The sequence below is a fragment of the Fundulus heteroclitus genome, chromosome 21 (assembly GCF_011125445.2).
Source record: "Fundulus heteroclitus isolate FHET01 chromosome 21, MU-UCD_Fhet_4.1, whole genome shotgun sequence".
Taxonomy (NCBI): Eukaryota; Metazoa; Chordata; class Actinopteri; order Cyprinodontiformes; family Fundulidae; genus Fundulus; species Fundulus heteroclitus.
Window position 1 is genome coordinate 4,881,658 of NC_046381.1, and position 15,957 is coordinate 4,897,614.

Here is a 15,957-nt window from a genome sequence, read left to right on the forward strand (position 1 = left end):
AACAGATTCTTCAAAAGCAGAGCCAGCGTTTTTTTTTTGGGGCTGTAAGACCTTCGAAGCGTTTCTGTCATGCCACTTTATTCCCAGCGCATGTAATCCTTAACTATCAGTGACCTGGACTCACCTTTGATTTAGCCGAGTCACTAGTTGGTGAATCTGTGGGGAGAAAGATAAGAAAAAAAACACCAAAGAGAGACACGTTAGATGATTTTACATTAAAGAGAATAACACGACAAGGGAGGTGCAACACAGGGGATTTAATGATTTAAGAGGAACCAAAGAGTCATGTTGATGAATGACAGCGTGAGAACGTTGAGGTGAGGACGACAGGCCATGCTGCAGACAGACAGATGAGCGTCAGGTCCACCTGGGACGGGACGGTCTTTCCCCACTCTGACACACCCACACCCACACCTGAACATGGAAAGCATGGAGCCTCGGCAGAAACAGCTTCTGCTGGAGGCGACGATGGTGAGAGCAGCTTTAGCAGCAGAGCCGATACAATGTGTCATGCAACGAGGATGGCGACTGATGGAGGACAGAGGGGACACTTACTGGGACCGTATATAGATATATATTTTTTTAATAGCTGCACTTAAATAATGATTCCAAACAACCTAAATTACGGGAAAGTCAGTTTGTTGTATTGATGTTGATAAACTCAACAGTATGTAACAGAGCCTGGTTTAGAAAAAGTGCCGCCAAAGCTGTTTCTTAATGTAACTAACCACACCCAGGGACAACTACTGGCCCGTGATAGTATTTATTTTAAACGTATATCCCCATATTAATTAAGGATTTTAGTTTTGTAAAAGTTGGGAGTCAAGATTTCTGAATTTTCAGTTTCTTCTTTAAATAAATACGTTGCAGCAGCAAAATGTTGCATTGATTTGATTGAATTTTAAAAAAAAACCTTCATAGCCATCTACATTCTATCTCCTACAGAAAACCTGTGGTGAGATATAAAAAGTCCAGACTATAATGGTGAACCCAGGACTCTGGATGGTCTAGATAGCAAATAGGATGGTGGAATATCCCAATATTCAGGCTTTCTGCAGGCGTCACCAACTCAATTTTAAAACTCTTTAAGACCTAAAGCCAAACATACAGAGATATCCAGTATATATATATATATATATATATATATATATATATATATATATATATATATATATATATATATATATATATATATATATATATATATATATATAGGTAAAATGTATTATAAAAGTAGCATTGCTGCAATGCAATTTTTGCCTTTCATAAATAACAGTATTATGAAGTATCACTACTTTTACTTGAGTAAACTTCACTGAATTAATAAATAGGCTTGTTTAAAATAAAAATGCAGTTTTATGCCAAAGTGACTCTTCTTGTTTATGCGTAAGCTTTGTTGTTTTATCTCCTATATATTGGTCGGGTGAGTATACTGTAACCAGTAGATATTGTCACTGTAAGGACTTAGCCTTGTTCAAATAAATAAACATCACCTACTGTCAGTATTGGTGATATAAAAGTTTGATGAAGGGCATCAAACAAAGGAGTTATGCTGTTTTTATATAACTTCTATTTTAGTCTTTAATATTCCAGAACTCGCCCAGAATATTTATCGCCCTTATATTTTTATCTGTCTGGTTATCTATTTTTAAATCGGGGGTCTCCAGCCTGCAGCATTGAAGCAGGCTAGCATGTAGCTCTTTAAGCCCTTCACTTGTTTTTAAATCCAAAAATATAAATATAAAGCTATGATAAATGACTCTATGAAGCGTTTTCATCCAGTATCTATGCAGGATATCAGTATCACCGTGACAATAATGTTTTTTTTTGCATAAGCACCAGCAGAAAAGCAGACATTTACCAAGCCTTAAACTGCTTCTTTTGATGCAAAGTGTTGCTAAATTTGCATGTTCCCAAGACAAAGGCTTGATATAAACTAACCAGTAACATGGAAGCTGATTGGCCGACTGCGTGTTTTAGTTGAAAAAACGTTCAATAAAGCATTTAGAAGTTGAAATGTACGATTTTTTTAGGACCCTGCGGACACCCTGATGTTTGTGACATGTTTAGCATATTTAAAACCGGACTATCAGACGTAAACGAGCCAGAGTTGGGATTACTGCTGACACACATCTTCAGTCCTATGGTAGGAAACCTAAAGAGACACCAAACAGCTTTTAGATCCGACGTGGAATAAAAAAGAAAAAAAAAATGTATCTACTAAATACACGTACAATACATTATTAAATTATTTCTGATTCTGATTCTCAAATAAAAGCTTTAAAATGAGATAACGCTGCTGTAGTGGAAGAACAGGATTCCCACACCTTGGTGAACATCAAATTCAAGGACCTTTCAATGACTTTCCAGGACCAATTTCCTCAAATTCAAGGACCACACATGGCGGCATTTACCTACTGTGACCGCTGAATAGGTTATCATATTTTAATACAATGTAAATTCAATAAAAGACTAAACGGCATAGAAGTTGTTGGGTCAGAAGCAATGCAAGAAAATGGACTTAATTTATAGCCTACATTGATATTGATCATATTCATAGCCTACATTTATATCCACAGTACATGGCTATGCCATACTACATTACATATAAGATGTACATTAGCCTACCGTTTCATGGAATTTTATGGAAAAAAGTGCAGCATTGAGATGTTCAGAATTATATCAATTTGTTTCACATACTTTCATCTTTGATTAAGCTAGTTTTTGACTTTGACTCTGAAAAGTCGCTAAATATAGCGACAAAGTTGCTGAGTTGGCAACACTGCCTGAATGTAACCTATTGGACGCACATAGGCCTAAACCGTAGCCTAGCAACTAACGAAGAGGAGAGAACGTACTTTTGCAAATTAAAAGTCTGCAGAATCAACATAATTTTAAAAGATCGTGTGGTAGTAAAATATTGACACGAGTCGTCATCCGTGTGAACTTTCAAACCCACAAAAAAATTCAAGGACTTTCAAGGACAAGGTGTTTTTTTTTGGCTGTTTTCAAGAACTTTCAATGGCCTTGAATTTATTTTTTTAAATTCACAAACTTTCAAGGATTTCAAGGACCCGTGGGAACCCTGGAAGGGGATTTACTGGCGAGGCAGCTTGAGGTGAGATGAAAACGAGACACAGACACGACAGAGATGGCGACCGAAATCAAAAAGAAAACGTGACAGGGGGGTCACAGAGGGGCTAGCTACATGAGAAGAGATGAGTGTGGGCGAGGGAACCTAGAATCAGTAATTACCTCCTAATAGCAGCTGTAAAAAAATTTGTGTTTCATAGCCGAGCCCCCCTCCGCTCCCCTTACATACAGTACAGATGGAGGTAAAGTGTATGCAGGCGGATGAGGAAACCATACCATGCTATCTCTCCTGCAGGCCAGCTTGGAAGACAGTGAGGAGAGACAGCGGAGAGCCTTTCAGACAGCAGCACCGGCCTGCGTTAGGTATACTCTGACAGAAAACCCACAACACCACCAGGCGGCAGAGGGGGGAGGGTGGAGACTGTACCGTGCAGCCGCTCCGCTTCCCTCAGGGGAGGCGGCGGGAGTTGGGGGGGAAGAGGGTTTCTCTTTCAAAGTTTGGCCTCATCTTCACGCTCGGTGTGTGGATTTAAAACACCTGCGGGTTCCTGCAGACTAGGCAGCTACAGTGCGGGCAACAATCCTTCTTCCTACAGTTCCAGCTGTCCATCACGGACACTACAGAGTCCATCAGTGACATCACGGCGTGATAGACTCCGCCCACTTGGCCTGTGTCAAGATCAGTATGTGTGAATGCTGGGGAAAGCCGTTAGGACACCCGACAGAGCCTCGCTAGAGACAGAGGGATCAGAGGTTCGCCTTTTACTGTGAAAAACAACAACATCTGCGCCGGTGTGGAGACAACATGCTGGCTTGGTGCAAAGGAGGGGGGGAGGGGGGGGGGAGAGGGGAGCACAGCCCAGGACGAGATCAGCAGGAAATATTTTATTATTATCAGTTCACTTTACCGGCAGATTCAACACCCTGCAAAAGCACGTGTACGCCTGGAACCTTGTCTTGTTTTGCTAGCGTACAGCCGCACATCGCTGAGTGTTTTATGGAGCTTTAAAGCGGCAGATCAACACAAAGTAGCCGTGTCTGTGATTCTATCATCCAGAGAAGACGGCTCACCCGCTACTACCATCTAATGTAGAACAGATTACTGGATCAATGTGTGCTTCTGTGCTTTTTTATCTCTCTTGTTCTGTCTCTGTTCTGTGTTCTGTAACCCCCAGTGGGTGGAGGCAGATGACCGTTCATACTGAGCCCGGTTCTGCCGGAGGTTTTCCTTCCCGTTAATGGGGAGTTTTTCTTCCCACTGTCGCTTCATGCTTGCTCAGTATGAGGGATTGCTGCAAAGCCATTAACAACGCAGACGACTCTCCCTGTGGCTCTACGGTTCTTCAGGAGGGAATGCTGCTTGTTGGGACTTTGGAGCAATCAACTGGTTCCCTTATATAGGAACATTTTTGACCAATCTGTATAATCTGACTGATTTTGACTTTGTTAAGTGCCTCGAGATGACATGTTTCGTGAATTGGCGCTATATAAATAAAATTAAATTGAATTGAATTGAATTCAGACGCGTAAAAGAGTTCAGATCACATCGCTGTGGCTGTGACCAGGGTCCGAAATTAACCCTAGCAAAATGGGAGTAAACTTTCCGTTTGGCGGGTACATTTCAAAGGGCTAGCTGCCACATGGCGAGTTAATGTTAGCGCCAAATAAATCGTGTTTTTTCCGTCGTCATTTGGGAGGATGCTTCTCTTTGTTCCTCTGCCGTCGGCTGATAAGATAACAAACGTACACGTACATAAACGACAGCAGCTACGTCACGTCCGTTTGCTAACAGCTAGCGTTTAGCTCAGGCTAATCATGTAGCGGGATTATGTGGAGATATTTAGCAGGGGTTAGTCAGAATTACTTTGGCCGGTAAGAAATTGGCTTGGCCCGACGATTTTTACGTCTATCGGCTTTTTTTCAGGACTGCGCTACATTTTTGTCTCCGTCCATCTTCCCTTTCAACTCCGAACGGTTTCTAATGCCGTGCTGAAGAAAAGCAACCCGCAGCACAACGCTGCCACCACCGTGTTTCCTGGTGGAATCACTTCTTGTCTAGATGTGCGCGCCTAGATCGTCCCACCTGAGCTGCGGATCATTGTAGCTCCTCCAGAACTAAACGGCTCTTCAGAATTGTCAGATTTTTTATTTTTTTTATTTTTGAGGGACAACACAATTGAAACACTGTTACGATTTAACTCAACATGTTACCAGATTTCTGCTCACAGGACTTGAAGCCAAATCTGCAATCCTCGGGTCCCCGGTTAGGCTTTTCTGCTCAGTTATACGGTGCAACAATAACTATAAACATAATTAACCTTGATTAAACATGAAATAATTAAAAGTACAATATTGAAAAGTCTAAATAGCTAGAAAACTATAAAATCCGTTTTACTGTATCTATTCATAATTCAGTTGAGGGGTTTTAAAGTGATGGCGGCTGAATTTGAACGTGTGTCACACAAAATTTAAAGAAATTAATTGTTTTTTTCTTTCTTTCTCCAGTTTACAAGTTAGCACGGCTTTGTGTTGGTCTGTCGCACAGAATCCCAAATCAAACGGATCGGAAGTCACTTTCGCTACACGGCGCCAATGTGGGGAAAAGGGGTAGAAATACTTTTGCAAAGCGCATCAAGAAGGTTCCAGCGAAACAGGAAAACCTGCAACTTTTTTTTGCATCATTTCTAGAGATGCAGATAAAATTGCAGGAGCCAAAGAAGCAAAGGGAGAAGCTGCGTCCTCATCAACATTTTTAAACGTTTTTTTTTTTTTTATTCAGAGAAACGGGCCCGTCTCTGATGGTGGCGGGCGGGCGGGCGGGGGGTAGGTGGGGGGGGAGGACAGCGGGAGCCTCACCCACAGCGCAGGCGGCGCGTTACCTGATACGTCGCCCTGCGAGGTGTTGGTGCGACCGATGTTGGTGAGCAGGTGGTCGATGTTGGGGACGGGCTGAGACTCGACGGCGCTCTCCTCGTGGGACACGGTCTGAAAGAGAACGCCGTTAACGTCCGCCTGACATTCGTTTGACGGCGAGACGACAAAGTACGGCAGAAATAAAACAAATATCCAAACAAAGTTGGGGAAAAAAAGCATTCGCCCCCTTCGTAAAACCATGAATTAACTTCCTGTTTGATACAGAAATTTATTATTTGACTAATAGATTGAGACATTAAAAATATATATCGCAAAAAATATTAATTTATATGTATTTCAAAAGCCAACCATAAGAATGTATTAATATAACTTATATATTTTTGGGATTTGTGTGATTTTTTACAGCCGGAGGATCATCTAGAAATTGAACAAAACAAATCAGGAGGAGAAAACAGGATGTCATGCGTTGGGAGCTCCAACTCAGATTATCTGATAAAAAAAAAAAAGGCAAAGGAGATAAAAAATTAGGGACAGTAATTTCAGAAGAGATGTGGGTTAGAGCTCTTAACCTCTATTTTCTCCACCGTACTCACTATAGTAAAGTCAGACTTGCCAAAATATACCCTGAAATAGATGGAACGTGTGATCGCTGTAGAGCCACCAACGCAGACTTAGCTCATATGTTCTGGTCGTGCTCTAAGCTGGAAGAGTTTTGGAAAACAATATTTAGGATTTTGAACGTTGCGTTTGGCCTACATCTAAAACCTAGTCCTTTAAAGGCTATTTTTGGGGTTGATGCTGAGATTTCTAGCAACGAAAATGTTATTTCTTTTGCAACTCTGATCGCTCGAAGGAGAATACTTTTAGAATGGAAATCCCAATTTCCACTTAAGGCATCAATTTGGCTTTCCGATATGATGATGTTCCTAAAAATTGAAAAAGTGAAACACTTTCTGAAAGGATCGACCAAAATTTTTTTATAAAGTATGGGGCCTTTTATTGGGTTATTTTGACAAACTTGCAACTCTCCCTTCTAACTAGCAAACAAGTCTCAATGTAAAGAGTTTTAATTTTGGGATAATACATTTTTTTTATTAATTTAATTTCCGTTTTTTTTTTTGTTTGTTTTTTTTGCCGGCACAGGGATATTTGGGGTAGGATGGGGTTTACAAAAATATTAAAATGTTGAAATGCTGTGTGGTTCTTGTTATATTGTACATAGCCAAAGAAATTGTAACAACTGCTAAACACTATAATCTGAATGGCATTGTACATCTGTCTTAACAACAATAAAAATATGATATAATAAAAAAGGCACTTATATCAGCTTTATATTTATGTGAAGGGCCCACTTGATGCTCCAGAAGCGAGCGGACTCACCACTGGGTCGCCGTTTCCATCGTCGGTGAAAAACCAGTCGTACTGAAAGGACAAAAAAAACACGGCATGAGAGGAGGACCTGCAGCGTACACGCAGAACAGGACTGTGCACTGCAAAAACGGAACTAAAATTAAGTCAAATTTTCTTGAAATTAGTGTATTTGTCTTTGATTTGAGCAGGTAAATAAGATTATCTGCCAATGGAGTGAGTATTTTGACCCCTAAACTAAGATAATTAGATATACAGCACCTGAAATAAGATGATGGAGATGAGTTGTTCCTATTTTAAGCGCAATAATCTCATTCCATTGGCAAACCATCTTATTTACGTGCTTAAATCAAGGACAAATACACTAATTTCAAGAAAATTTGACTTAGTTTCAGTTTTGTTTTTGCAGTGTGACCGAAGGGGTCGGAGGCTCACGTTCTGAATCAGCGTCTCCACGATCTTGTACTGGTCGGGCATGTGCGTCACCATGTGGGTCATGTTGTCGTCGGTGGTGCGCACCAGCGTGGGGCCGAACACGATGGCCAGGTTCCTCGGCTCCATCTGCCGTGGACAAAGAGAAATCCGAAGGTGGATGTCAGACTTCAAATGACGGCTGAAACTAAAGAAAAGGGGTAAAAAAAATATAATATACGAGGAGAGAACCTTGTTTTTCTCCGCGTTCTCAGCTACGGTTTTCAGGTGAGCCGAGAGGAACTTCAGGGTCTCGTAGTGATGATCCGGTAGCTCGTGAAGCTGCAGGCCGCCAACAAACATCAAGTATTTTCTAGATCCCCCCCCCCCCCCCTCCTCCTTTATTTCCAGGTGAACATTATCGGTTTTACTCACCAGTCTCTTGAGCACCTTGAGCCTCTCCACCGGATCCTCTATCCTGTTGGCTTCGATGAAATCGGCGTACCTGTCTGCAGGGCGGACAGGAGGTTTCTGTGAAAACCGCAGTTCTCAGCTTCGACCACAAGGTGGCGCAGGGTGCCGGCTTACCGTTGGTGAACAGAGGCTCGGGAAGCTTTCGAAAGAAGGACTTGAGCAAGCTGCTGATCACGTTGAGGTCCCTCCATTTCTGCAAGAGAGAGAATTGAAACGATGGCTCTCCTTTTCTTGTGAAGGTCAATACCAACGAGCCTCCCAGCAGGCGCCACCGCTGCGGCTCGGTCCTGCAGGTATTTTAAGGCTTCGGGGGGGGGGGGGGTTAATTACAGCGGCTCGGATCGATGAAAGGGCACTCACGTCGTCCTGGATATCGATGTCACCCATGCCCTTGTTGTTGAGCTCCTCCTGCATGTTGGAGATGGCGGCGTTGTTTCCGGGGACTCTGTAGATGCCCGTGTACTCCAGGCCCCGCTCCTCCACCAGCTTGCAGCAGACCTCCACGATCAGCGGCACAAACTGCAGGACGGGAAGCAAAAAAAAAAAAAAAAACAATTTATATTTGGAATCCCGACGTTTAAAAAGAGCCGTTAGGATAAACTGCATCGGTTTCATATTATCATTGCACTATAACCACTGAGCTATATAATACACTGGAGTGCTGATTTTGCCGAAAAACTGAAGTCACTGGTCGCCATCTTGCTACTCCCTACTCTCACAGAATCCCACAGGATTTGGTTGCAACAACAAGCAGTTTTCTGGCTTCGTGAAAACGTTTTACAGGTAATTCTACAGTCAGTGGATGTACTAACACTATCAACTACTAGGAAATTAGGTGCTGAAATATTTTACATGTTATTCATATTAAATATATATATGTATATATATGTATACACATATGTAAATATATGTTTTTGTATATTGTTATTTATATATTTATAAATGTTATATATATATATATATATTTAAATGAATAAAATGCAAAATATTTCAGCACATGACTTTCTCAGTACTTGATATTTTTAGAACATAACATAAAACTATCTGGCATTTGACATTTTAAGTCTTAAGCCCCATCTGAATATGAGAAAATCCTCGTTATTCGATGCTGTAGCGCACATATTCCCTAGTTACTGAGGGGAAATAGGGAGTACCAATATGGCGGCTGGTGGCTTCAAAGCGACTCGTTCAAACAGACGATGATTAGCACTCCAGTGTATAATATAGCTCAGTGACTATAACCTGTGCAATGATCCGGAAGAACTTCTGCTGCTATCACCAAGTGAATATATGTCAGTACATGTGTATAACCGGGAAGTACACATGACATCATCTGACTTCTTTTGTATTATTTTTTTATATTCTTATGTTTTTCTCGTTTTCTTTTTTATCCACTGTTTATAATTGATGCACCCTTTCCTACTCCTTACTATTGACTGACTATTGAGCCGATGTGACAAGTGAATTTCTCCAATGTGAGATCAATAAAGACCATCTTATCTTATCTTATTTTGCTAAATGTGAGAAAATGTATTTTCTCTCACTTTGCAAAGTGAGATCACTGCGTACCATGAGGTTACTACGCCTTTGTTGGTTGTTGTAGTTGATTTTACGGCTCTGAAAGCTTCTGGGGGTGGTGGATATATGAGTGGGTGTATCTAAAGGGAGCACCTTTACAGGCACGGCTTCCTTTGTGTGACATGATAGAAAAAAAACGAAATCAGCCAAGACACATGGAAGAGAAATATCCTGGGGTTTAGTTTCCAGATGCATAGAAGTGCCTTCAGCTGTTCTAATTATTATACTCAACTTTAGGAAGGAGACGGGTTCTGTTTCCCAGAGATGGTGTAAAATGTGCCCCGCGAAGAAATATCCGTAGGGAAACGAGTCCTGAACATACGTTGACTCAGTGGGGGTTCTAGACCAAATTTAGCAGGGGGGCCAGTGTTTTTTCACAGGGGCACAGAACAAAAGATTGGGGGTAAAAAACCTAAACAGGTCAACATTTCATTGTTTAATATATTAAGTAAGCCAAAGAGCCAATTGTGGCTCTGGAACTGCAGGTTGCAGACCCCTGATCTTTTCTCAATACAGCGGGAGCTTAACGTGAAACAGCTTAATTTTTAGTTATTGTTATTTTTTTAATATATATTTTTTAATTATTTTTTTTATTTTATTATTGGGTAAAAACATAAACAAAAAAAAAATACAACTGATCCAAATGACCAGTCAGTCACGGTATCTTTGTCAGCATTTATCATCCTAAGAAATTTAATATCATGTTTTTAGTACAGGGGCCCCTGCATGGACTGAACGGTCCCCCAGCTTTGATGTTCAAGTTTGGGGTTAAATAGAGGTAAATATAGTTTTAGCAGAAAGCAGGTAGGGCTTGGTAGTGATTCAAATTTCAAGAATCGATTCAATTTTGATCTCATCTCATATTTGATCGCTGGTATTAAAACGTTTTTGTTTTTTGTTGCACAAATTACACGACTGTGTAGTTTTGCTACATATTGATGCTAGTATTATAATACTATTAATAGGCAATTAAATAAAGTAAGATAAGATAAGCTTTATTGATCTCACAATGGAGAAATTCACTTGTCCCATCGGCTCAATAGTCAAAAGTCAGAAGAAGGTGCCAAAGTAGGTAAGTAGAATCAGTTAGATACAGTTATACAGCTATATACAATTCTATACACTTCCATGTATAAATAGGTTATTGCACATATGTTATTATACTCTTTATACATGATTATTGCACAGGTTATAGCACCTTGTTTAAATAGCTTATTGCACATAAGTTATTTTTATTGTTGCATCTATGGTGCATGGTTGCAGTAATTACTATAATGGTTACAGGTATAAAGCAGCGGAGTATGATCAGGTAGCAGCAGGGATGAATGACCTTTATGTTGACAATATACCACAGCACATTATTGCACATAGTTACTGCAAAACACTTATTACAGTAATTGTAACGGTTATACAGTTATACGTATAATCCAGAGATTGAATTCACATGAGTTGCACATTATTTTACGTTAGTTATTGCACGTTACTTATTACGGTTATGGTTAATAAATGGTAGTTAATGGCGGCTGTAAGGACCAAACCCTCTCCCGTGTGGACTGGCTGGAGGCACCTTGTTGTGCTGTGCAGGAGGACAGTCGTCCAGTCTGACTCCAAATGTGACCCCAGGAGACGGCTTCTTCTCAAAGGTTTTCCTCATGAGCCCAGGGATGCCTTTTCTCCATGTCCCTTTGTCTTTGGGAGGGCTGGTGTCATCTGTGTACACAGCGGACAACGTCAGTACCTTAAACACGTGTCGTTCTTTAAGGTTTAATGTTGCTACCTTGTAATGAGTCTCTTTTTATTTTTATACCATTAATATTTTCTGTCTAAATGAAGCTCTAAGTGACTAACGTGGCGTTTCCCCCACCTTTGTGCGCGTTCTTCCTCTCCTGCTCCGGTTTGGGGGAGTGCGGACTCGTTGCTTTGGCCTCACCTTTGCCTCCCAGCAGCGTCTGTCTGATGCTGAGCGACTGGCGTGAGGCTCTGGGCGACGGCTCCGTCTTGCTGCCTGTCGGGCTGAAGCAGACGGGGCAGATAAACGGCAAACCGAGAGAGTTCAGACCAGATCGAATGGCTCTAACGGCTGAGGAGGTGCCTGGCTTCTCCTTACCTCATCAAGGTGTTGTACTCCTTGATCCTGCGGCTGATGAGGTCATGGCTGGTGAAGGCTGCGTTCTAGAAAACAGAAGAGAAGAAGACGCGAGATGCAACGGATATTTTGCCTTATAGGTTGTACTGTTATATAACCAGCTGCTAGTGGGTGACTCAGGTTAAACTGTTGGAATACAACACTATGAACTATTGCTAGACTAAAATCTTTTCACGAGTTCTTAAATGTCGCTGGATTGCAGAACATTTGAAAAGTCTCCTTCAGTATGAAACCAAGTATGATGCTGCTGCTCTTTTACACTGCAAAAACAGAACTAAAAATACGTTAAATGTTCTTAAAATCAGTGTATTTGTCCTTGATTTGAGCAGATAACTAAGATGATTTGCCAATAGAATAAGATTTTTGCACTTAAAATAGGAACAATCCATCTCAATCATCTTATTTCAAGTGCAGGATGTCTAATTATCTTATTTTAGGGGTCAAAATACTCATTCCATTGGCAGATAATCTTATTTACCTGCTCAAATCAAGGATAAATACATTAACTTTAAGAACATTTTACTTATTTTTAGAACCGTTTTTGCAGTGTAGCGCTTGTCTAGTATATTTTTCCCTGCTCCAACCAGAAAAGCACAAATGTCAGGCTTCCTGACAAACTGCGATACTTGGGAGGTTTCTGCACCTCTACCATTAGTTTCACTTTTTCATTTCCATTAGCAGAGCTGCAAGTGAGGATTGACAAAAAGAGGGTTTTCTGGGCAGTGTTGAGTACCAGACAGGGTACCTTCATGTGTAATTATTTAAAACCTGGCCTAGAGCTCTATGGAGATGCATCAGTTCATGCAGTTAGGTGGAATAATGCACAAATATGTTTATTCCTAATTGCAAAATACGATGCCAGTGTTTTTATTTTTGAACAGTAACTTTCAAAAACGTTGTACTTCCTTTGGTCTCCCTGTGACCAGCACAGCCGATTTAGGCGCAATTTGGAGGTGTGCGCGCTCCTCTCCAGCATGAAGTTTTATTCCACGAGGGGTAGAGTGCATATTCATTTTTAAGTGTAAGAAGCCTCAGCAGGATGTATATAACTTAATAGTGTGGATTGTTAATTGGAGCTCCTGGGTGAGATCCTGTGGCTTGAAGCCAGAGTAGCAGTGCATTTAATGTGAATTTTAGCACCAGTGCCAAAAGCATTACAACAATTTAGTTTCCTGGTGCAGGCGAAAACTAGGGGTGTAACAATAGATCGATCCATATCGATATATAAATTAAATGATTAACGATCCAATTACATCGATGCAAAATTAAAGGATCCATATATTCATTTTTAGGCTGCACCTTTATTTTGAAATTTACAAAGCATTAGAAACAGGTGATCTATTGTTATTATCATAACATTTTAAAATTAGAAGAATGTTGTTTTTGATTCAAATGCCTGCTTGGAAATAAAATGGTCACATTTTGGTTTTTAGGCGAGTTAATATAATGTAAATAAAATGGTTAGATGGGCAGATGATATCGCATCATGTCGATCGGAAGTCGTCAGACTTTTTTTTCCTATCGGCAAACATCGTATCGTCATCCAAACAAATCGATTTATCATCACAACGTGATCAAGCTGATGATTTACACCTTTTTATGAGGCTAACATAGCCATAGCTTAAAATTGACCAAATCATTAGAATGTATTTTCAGCAGAGGAAATACTGTATTTGAGCTCCTTTGAGAGTAAAACAACTACAGCCCTTTGTTTTTTAGTGTATACCATTAATAGTTAAACTATATGGGTCCAAATAGCCGTACCAGGTCGTTCTTCCCTAAACTCATGATAAGAGAAAGAACCCAAACTCAAGGCCGAGCATGCAGAACCCTTGACTTTATACCTCCTCATCCAGATTGCTGCTCTCCTGGATGACTCTGATCCAGGCCAGCATGTCTTCTCGGTCCTCGGCCTGGAACAGGTACTCGCAGTCCGACGTGGTCAGCCTCAGGACGTTTTTACGCTTCGTGTCGCTGTAGGAGATGTCGATCAGGCAGGCCTTGATGCTGATCTGCAGGGGCTCCTCTATGGTCTGGCAGCTGGCGTGAGCCTGGCCCTCCTTCTTGTCTTTATACAGGCAGAGGTAGTGGCCTCTCAGCACGCCGTACATCTGCTTCCACTGCCGACTTCCTCCTCCGACGCGCTGCAGAGACAGGCCATTGATAAGTGAGCGGCCTGTTGCTGTCGCTACAGCTGGGTTAAGGTCAGCTGAGCGATTCCTGTGCCAGAGTAGGGGTGGGCGATATGAAGAAAATCTAATATCACGATATCTTTGGCCCATATCGCAATACACGATATATATCACGATATGTGCAAATAACCTTGAATAACAAATGTTTTTAGCCAAATAGTGCCTAAAGTTGCATTGGCATATCTCATATTAACGTGTCAATTTTTTTTTGTTTGAAAAATGTATTGCAAAATAAAAATTTATTTAAAACGTTATATTTTAGCTATTTTTAACCACAGCTGCACATAGAAGCTTTTCACAAATTACAATATTGTCACATTAGAGCTCTTTCGTGATCAACACTGAACCTTAAAAAATACAACATCCCAGCGGCCAAAAGGAACACCAAGGAAAAATCTGACACAAAAAAAGCTGAAATAAAAGGTGCTCTTTTGTGCTTAAGACATATAAATCTGTATAATAAAAATGTGACAATCCCAAAAACAGAAGCTTGTATTGTGACTATAAAATCAACTGACCAGTCGCAGCTACATATTCAGAGCATCTCAAAAATAATAATAATAATTCTGTTGCTCAAAACGTTTTTATTTCTGTCATATGGGATTTAGCAAAAGAAGACGCCAGTTTCAACTGTTTTACGGCTGGTTTAATTAAAGTCTCCTTCAGTGTTTGGGGGGGGGGGGGTCAACACATAGAGTTGCACTGGATGACTTTTTAGGTGGATTAAATTTGTGCTACTGCTATTTTTGTGGCAATGATGTTTTGCAAATTACCGCATTTTGTTCGACATCCTTCTTGTGAAATCCAAACCACTGCCTGAAACGCTGTCGCCATCGTTCTTGCCGTCTCGTCAACGTAAGTAATCGCACGGGTTCGTTGTTGTGCGCGCGCGCCAGAGCGCTTTATGGCTTGGAGGTGGAACGAATGATGCATTCACAGAATGTGGGAGAAAAACTAAACTCACAGTGAATAAAATACAACGGCTCAATCTTGCCGTGAAAGTTTGCACGCGATGGTCGCGATAAAGCCATTTTCAATATCGCGGCGAGGAAAATTCGAGATACATCGAGTATATTCGATATATCGCCCACCCCTATGCCAGAGTGTGTCTTTTAAGTACACACCTTTCCCTTATCGATATGGAGCTGCTTGAAATGTAGCAAACCCTCCTTGGTGGCGTCACAGAAAACGTCTGAGGAGGAATCTCGCCGGGACCCGGAATCGTCTGACGACCTGTCTACAGCCTGAAATAACCAAAACAACACAGCAAATGTTAAGCAAGTCAAACATTACTCAACGGATGCTGTTGCAACATTTTATGAAAGAACAAATCACATAACTTTTGCATCTGTTGCATCTCCATCTAGCATTACAAATGCTGTCGAACTCTTAGTTTTTAAATGCATTCTTGCACAAATGCCCTTTGCACAATAAAATTCTGTACATACAAATGGTTTTTTTAAAAATACTGACCTGTACACTGTGACTTCTCCTGCATTGTCTACATTTAAATTGTTCACTTTTAAATCACTGCTGCACCTAATACTGTAATTTAATTTTAACTGCAATTTACAAGCTGTATGCAACAAAATTTCGTTCTGTACGCACTCTGTGCATACAAAATGACAAATAAAGTTGTCTAAGTGTCTAAGTCTAAGTCTAACTACAAGTAGCGCATTTATTTCCTATCAATTATCTACCTGGTGTCAGCTGGACTGTGTTTTTTCATAATGTAATCACATTCCAGTGGCAAAACATTTATCTTGTGGGTGTGAGCTAAAAAGCTGATTAACCAGCCGGGACTGTCTCAGAACGGCCAAC

At 40.8% G+C, this 15,957-nt stretch overlaps 1 protein-coding gene across 8 annotated transcripts in view; it reads right to left on the minus strand.

The window, feature by feature from the left end:
• The window catches only part of LOC105935735 (rho GTPase-activating protein 21), a 133,474-nt gene that overhangs the window by 4,283 nt on the left and 113,234 nt on the right, over positions 1–15,957 (minus strand). For 6 of the 8 annotated variants that reach the window (XM_036125446.1, XM_036125445.1, XM_036125443.1 and 3 more), the window contains 13 exons: positions 15,261–15,380; positions 13,789–14,088; positions 11,906–11,970; positions 11,663–11,811; positions 11,366–11,508; positions 8,581–8,739; positions 8,335–8,413; positions 8,182–8,255; positions 7,999–8,088; positions 7,771–7,896; positions 7,348–7,389; positions 5,973–6,078; positions 125–156 (listed from right to left, as the gene is read on the minus strand). In XM_036125446.1, coding sequence (XP_035981339.1) covers positions 125–156; positions 5,973–6,078; positions 7,348–7,389; positions 7,771–7,896; positions 7,999–8,088; positions 8,182–8,255; positions 8,335–8,413; positions 8,581–8,739; positions 11,366–11,508; positions 11,663–11,811; positions 11,906–11,970; positions 13,789–14,088; positions 15,261–15,380 — 1,485 coding nt within the window. Of the gene's footprint in view, positions 1–124; positions 157–3,369; positions 3,826–5,972; positions 6,079–7,347; positions 7,390–7,770; positions 7,897–7,998; positions 8,089–8,181; positions 8,256–8,334; positions 8,414–8,580; positions 8,740–11,365; positions 11,509–11,662; positions 11,812–11,905; positions 11,971–13,788; positions 14,089–15,260; positions 15,381–15,957 lie in introns of those variants that run through there. The other 2 variants (XR_004927454.1, XM_036125448.1) reach the window with 2 other exon arrangements.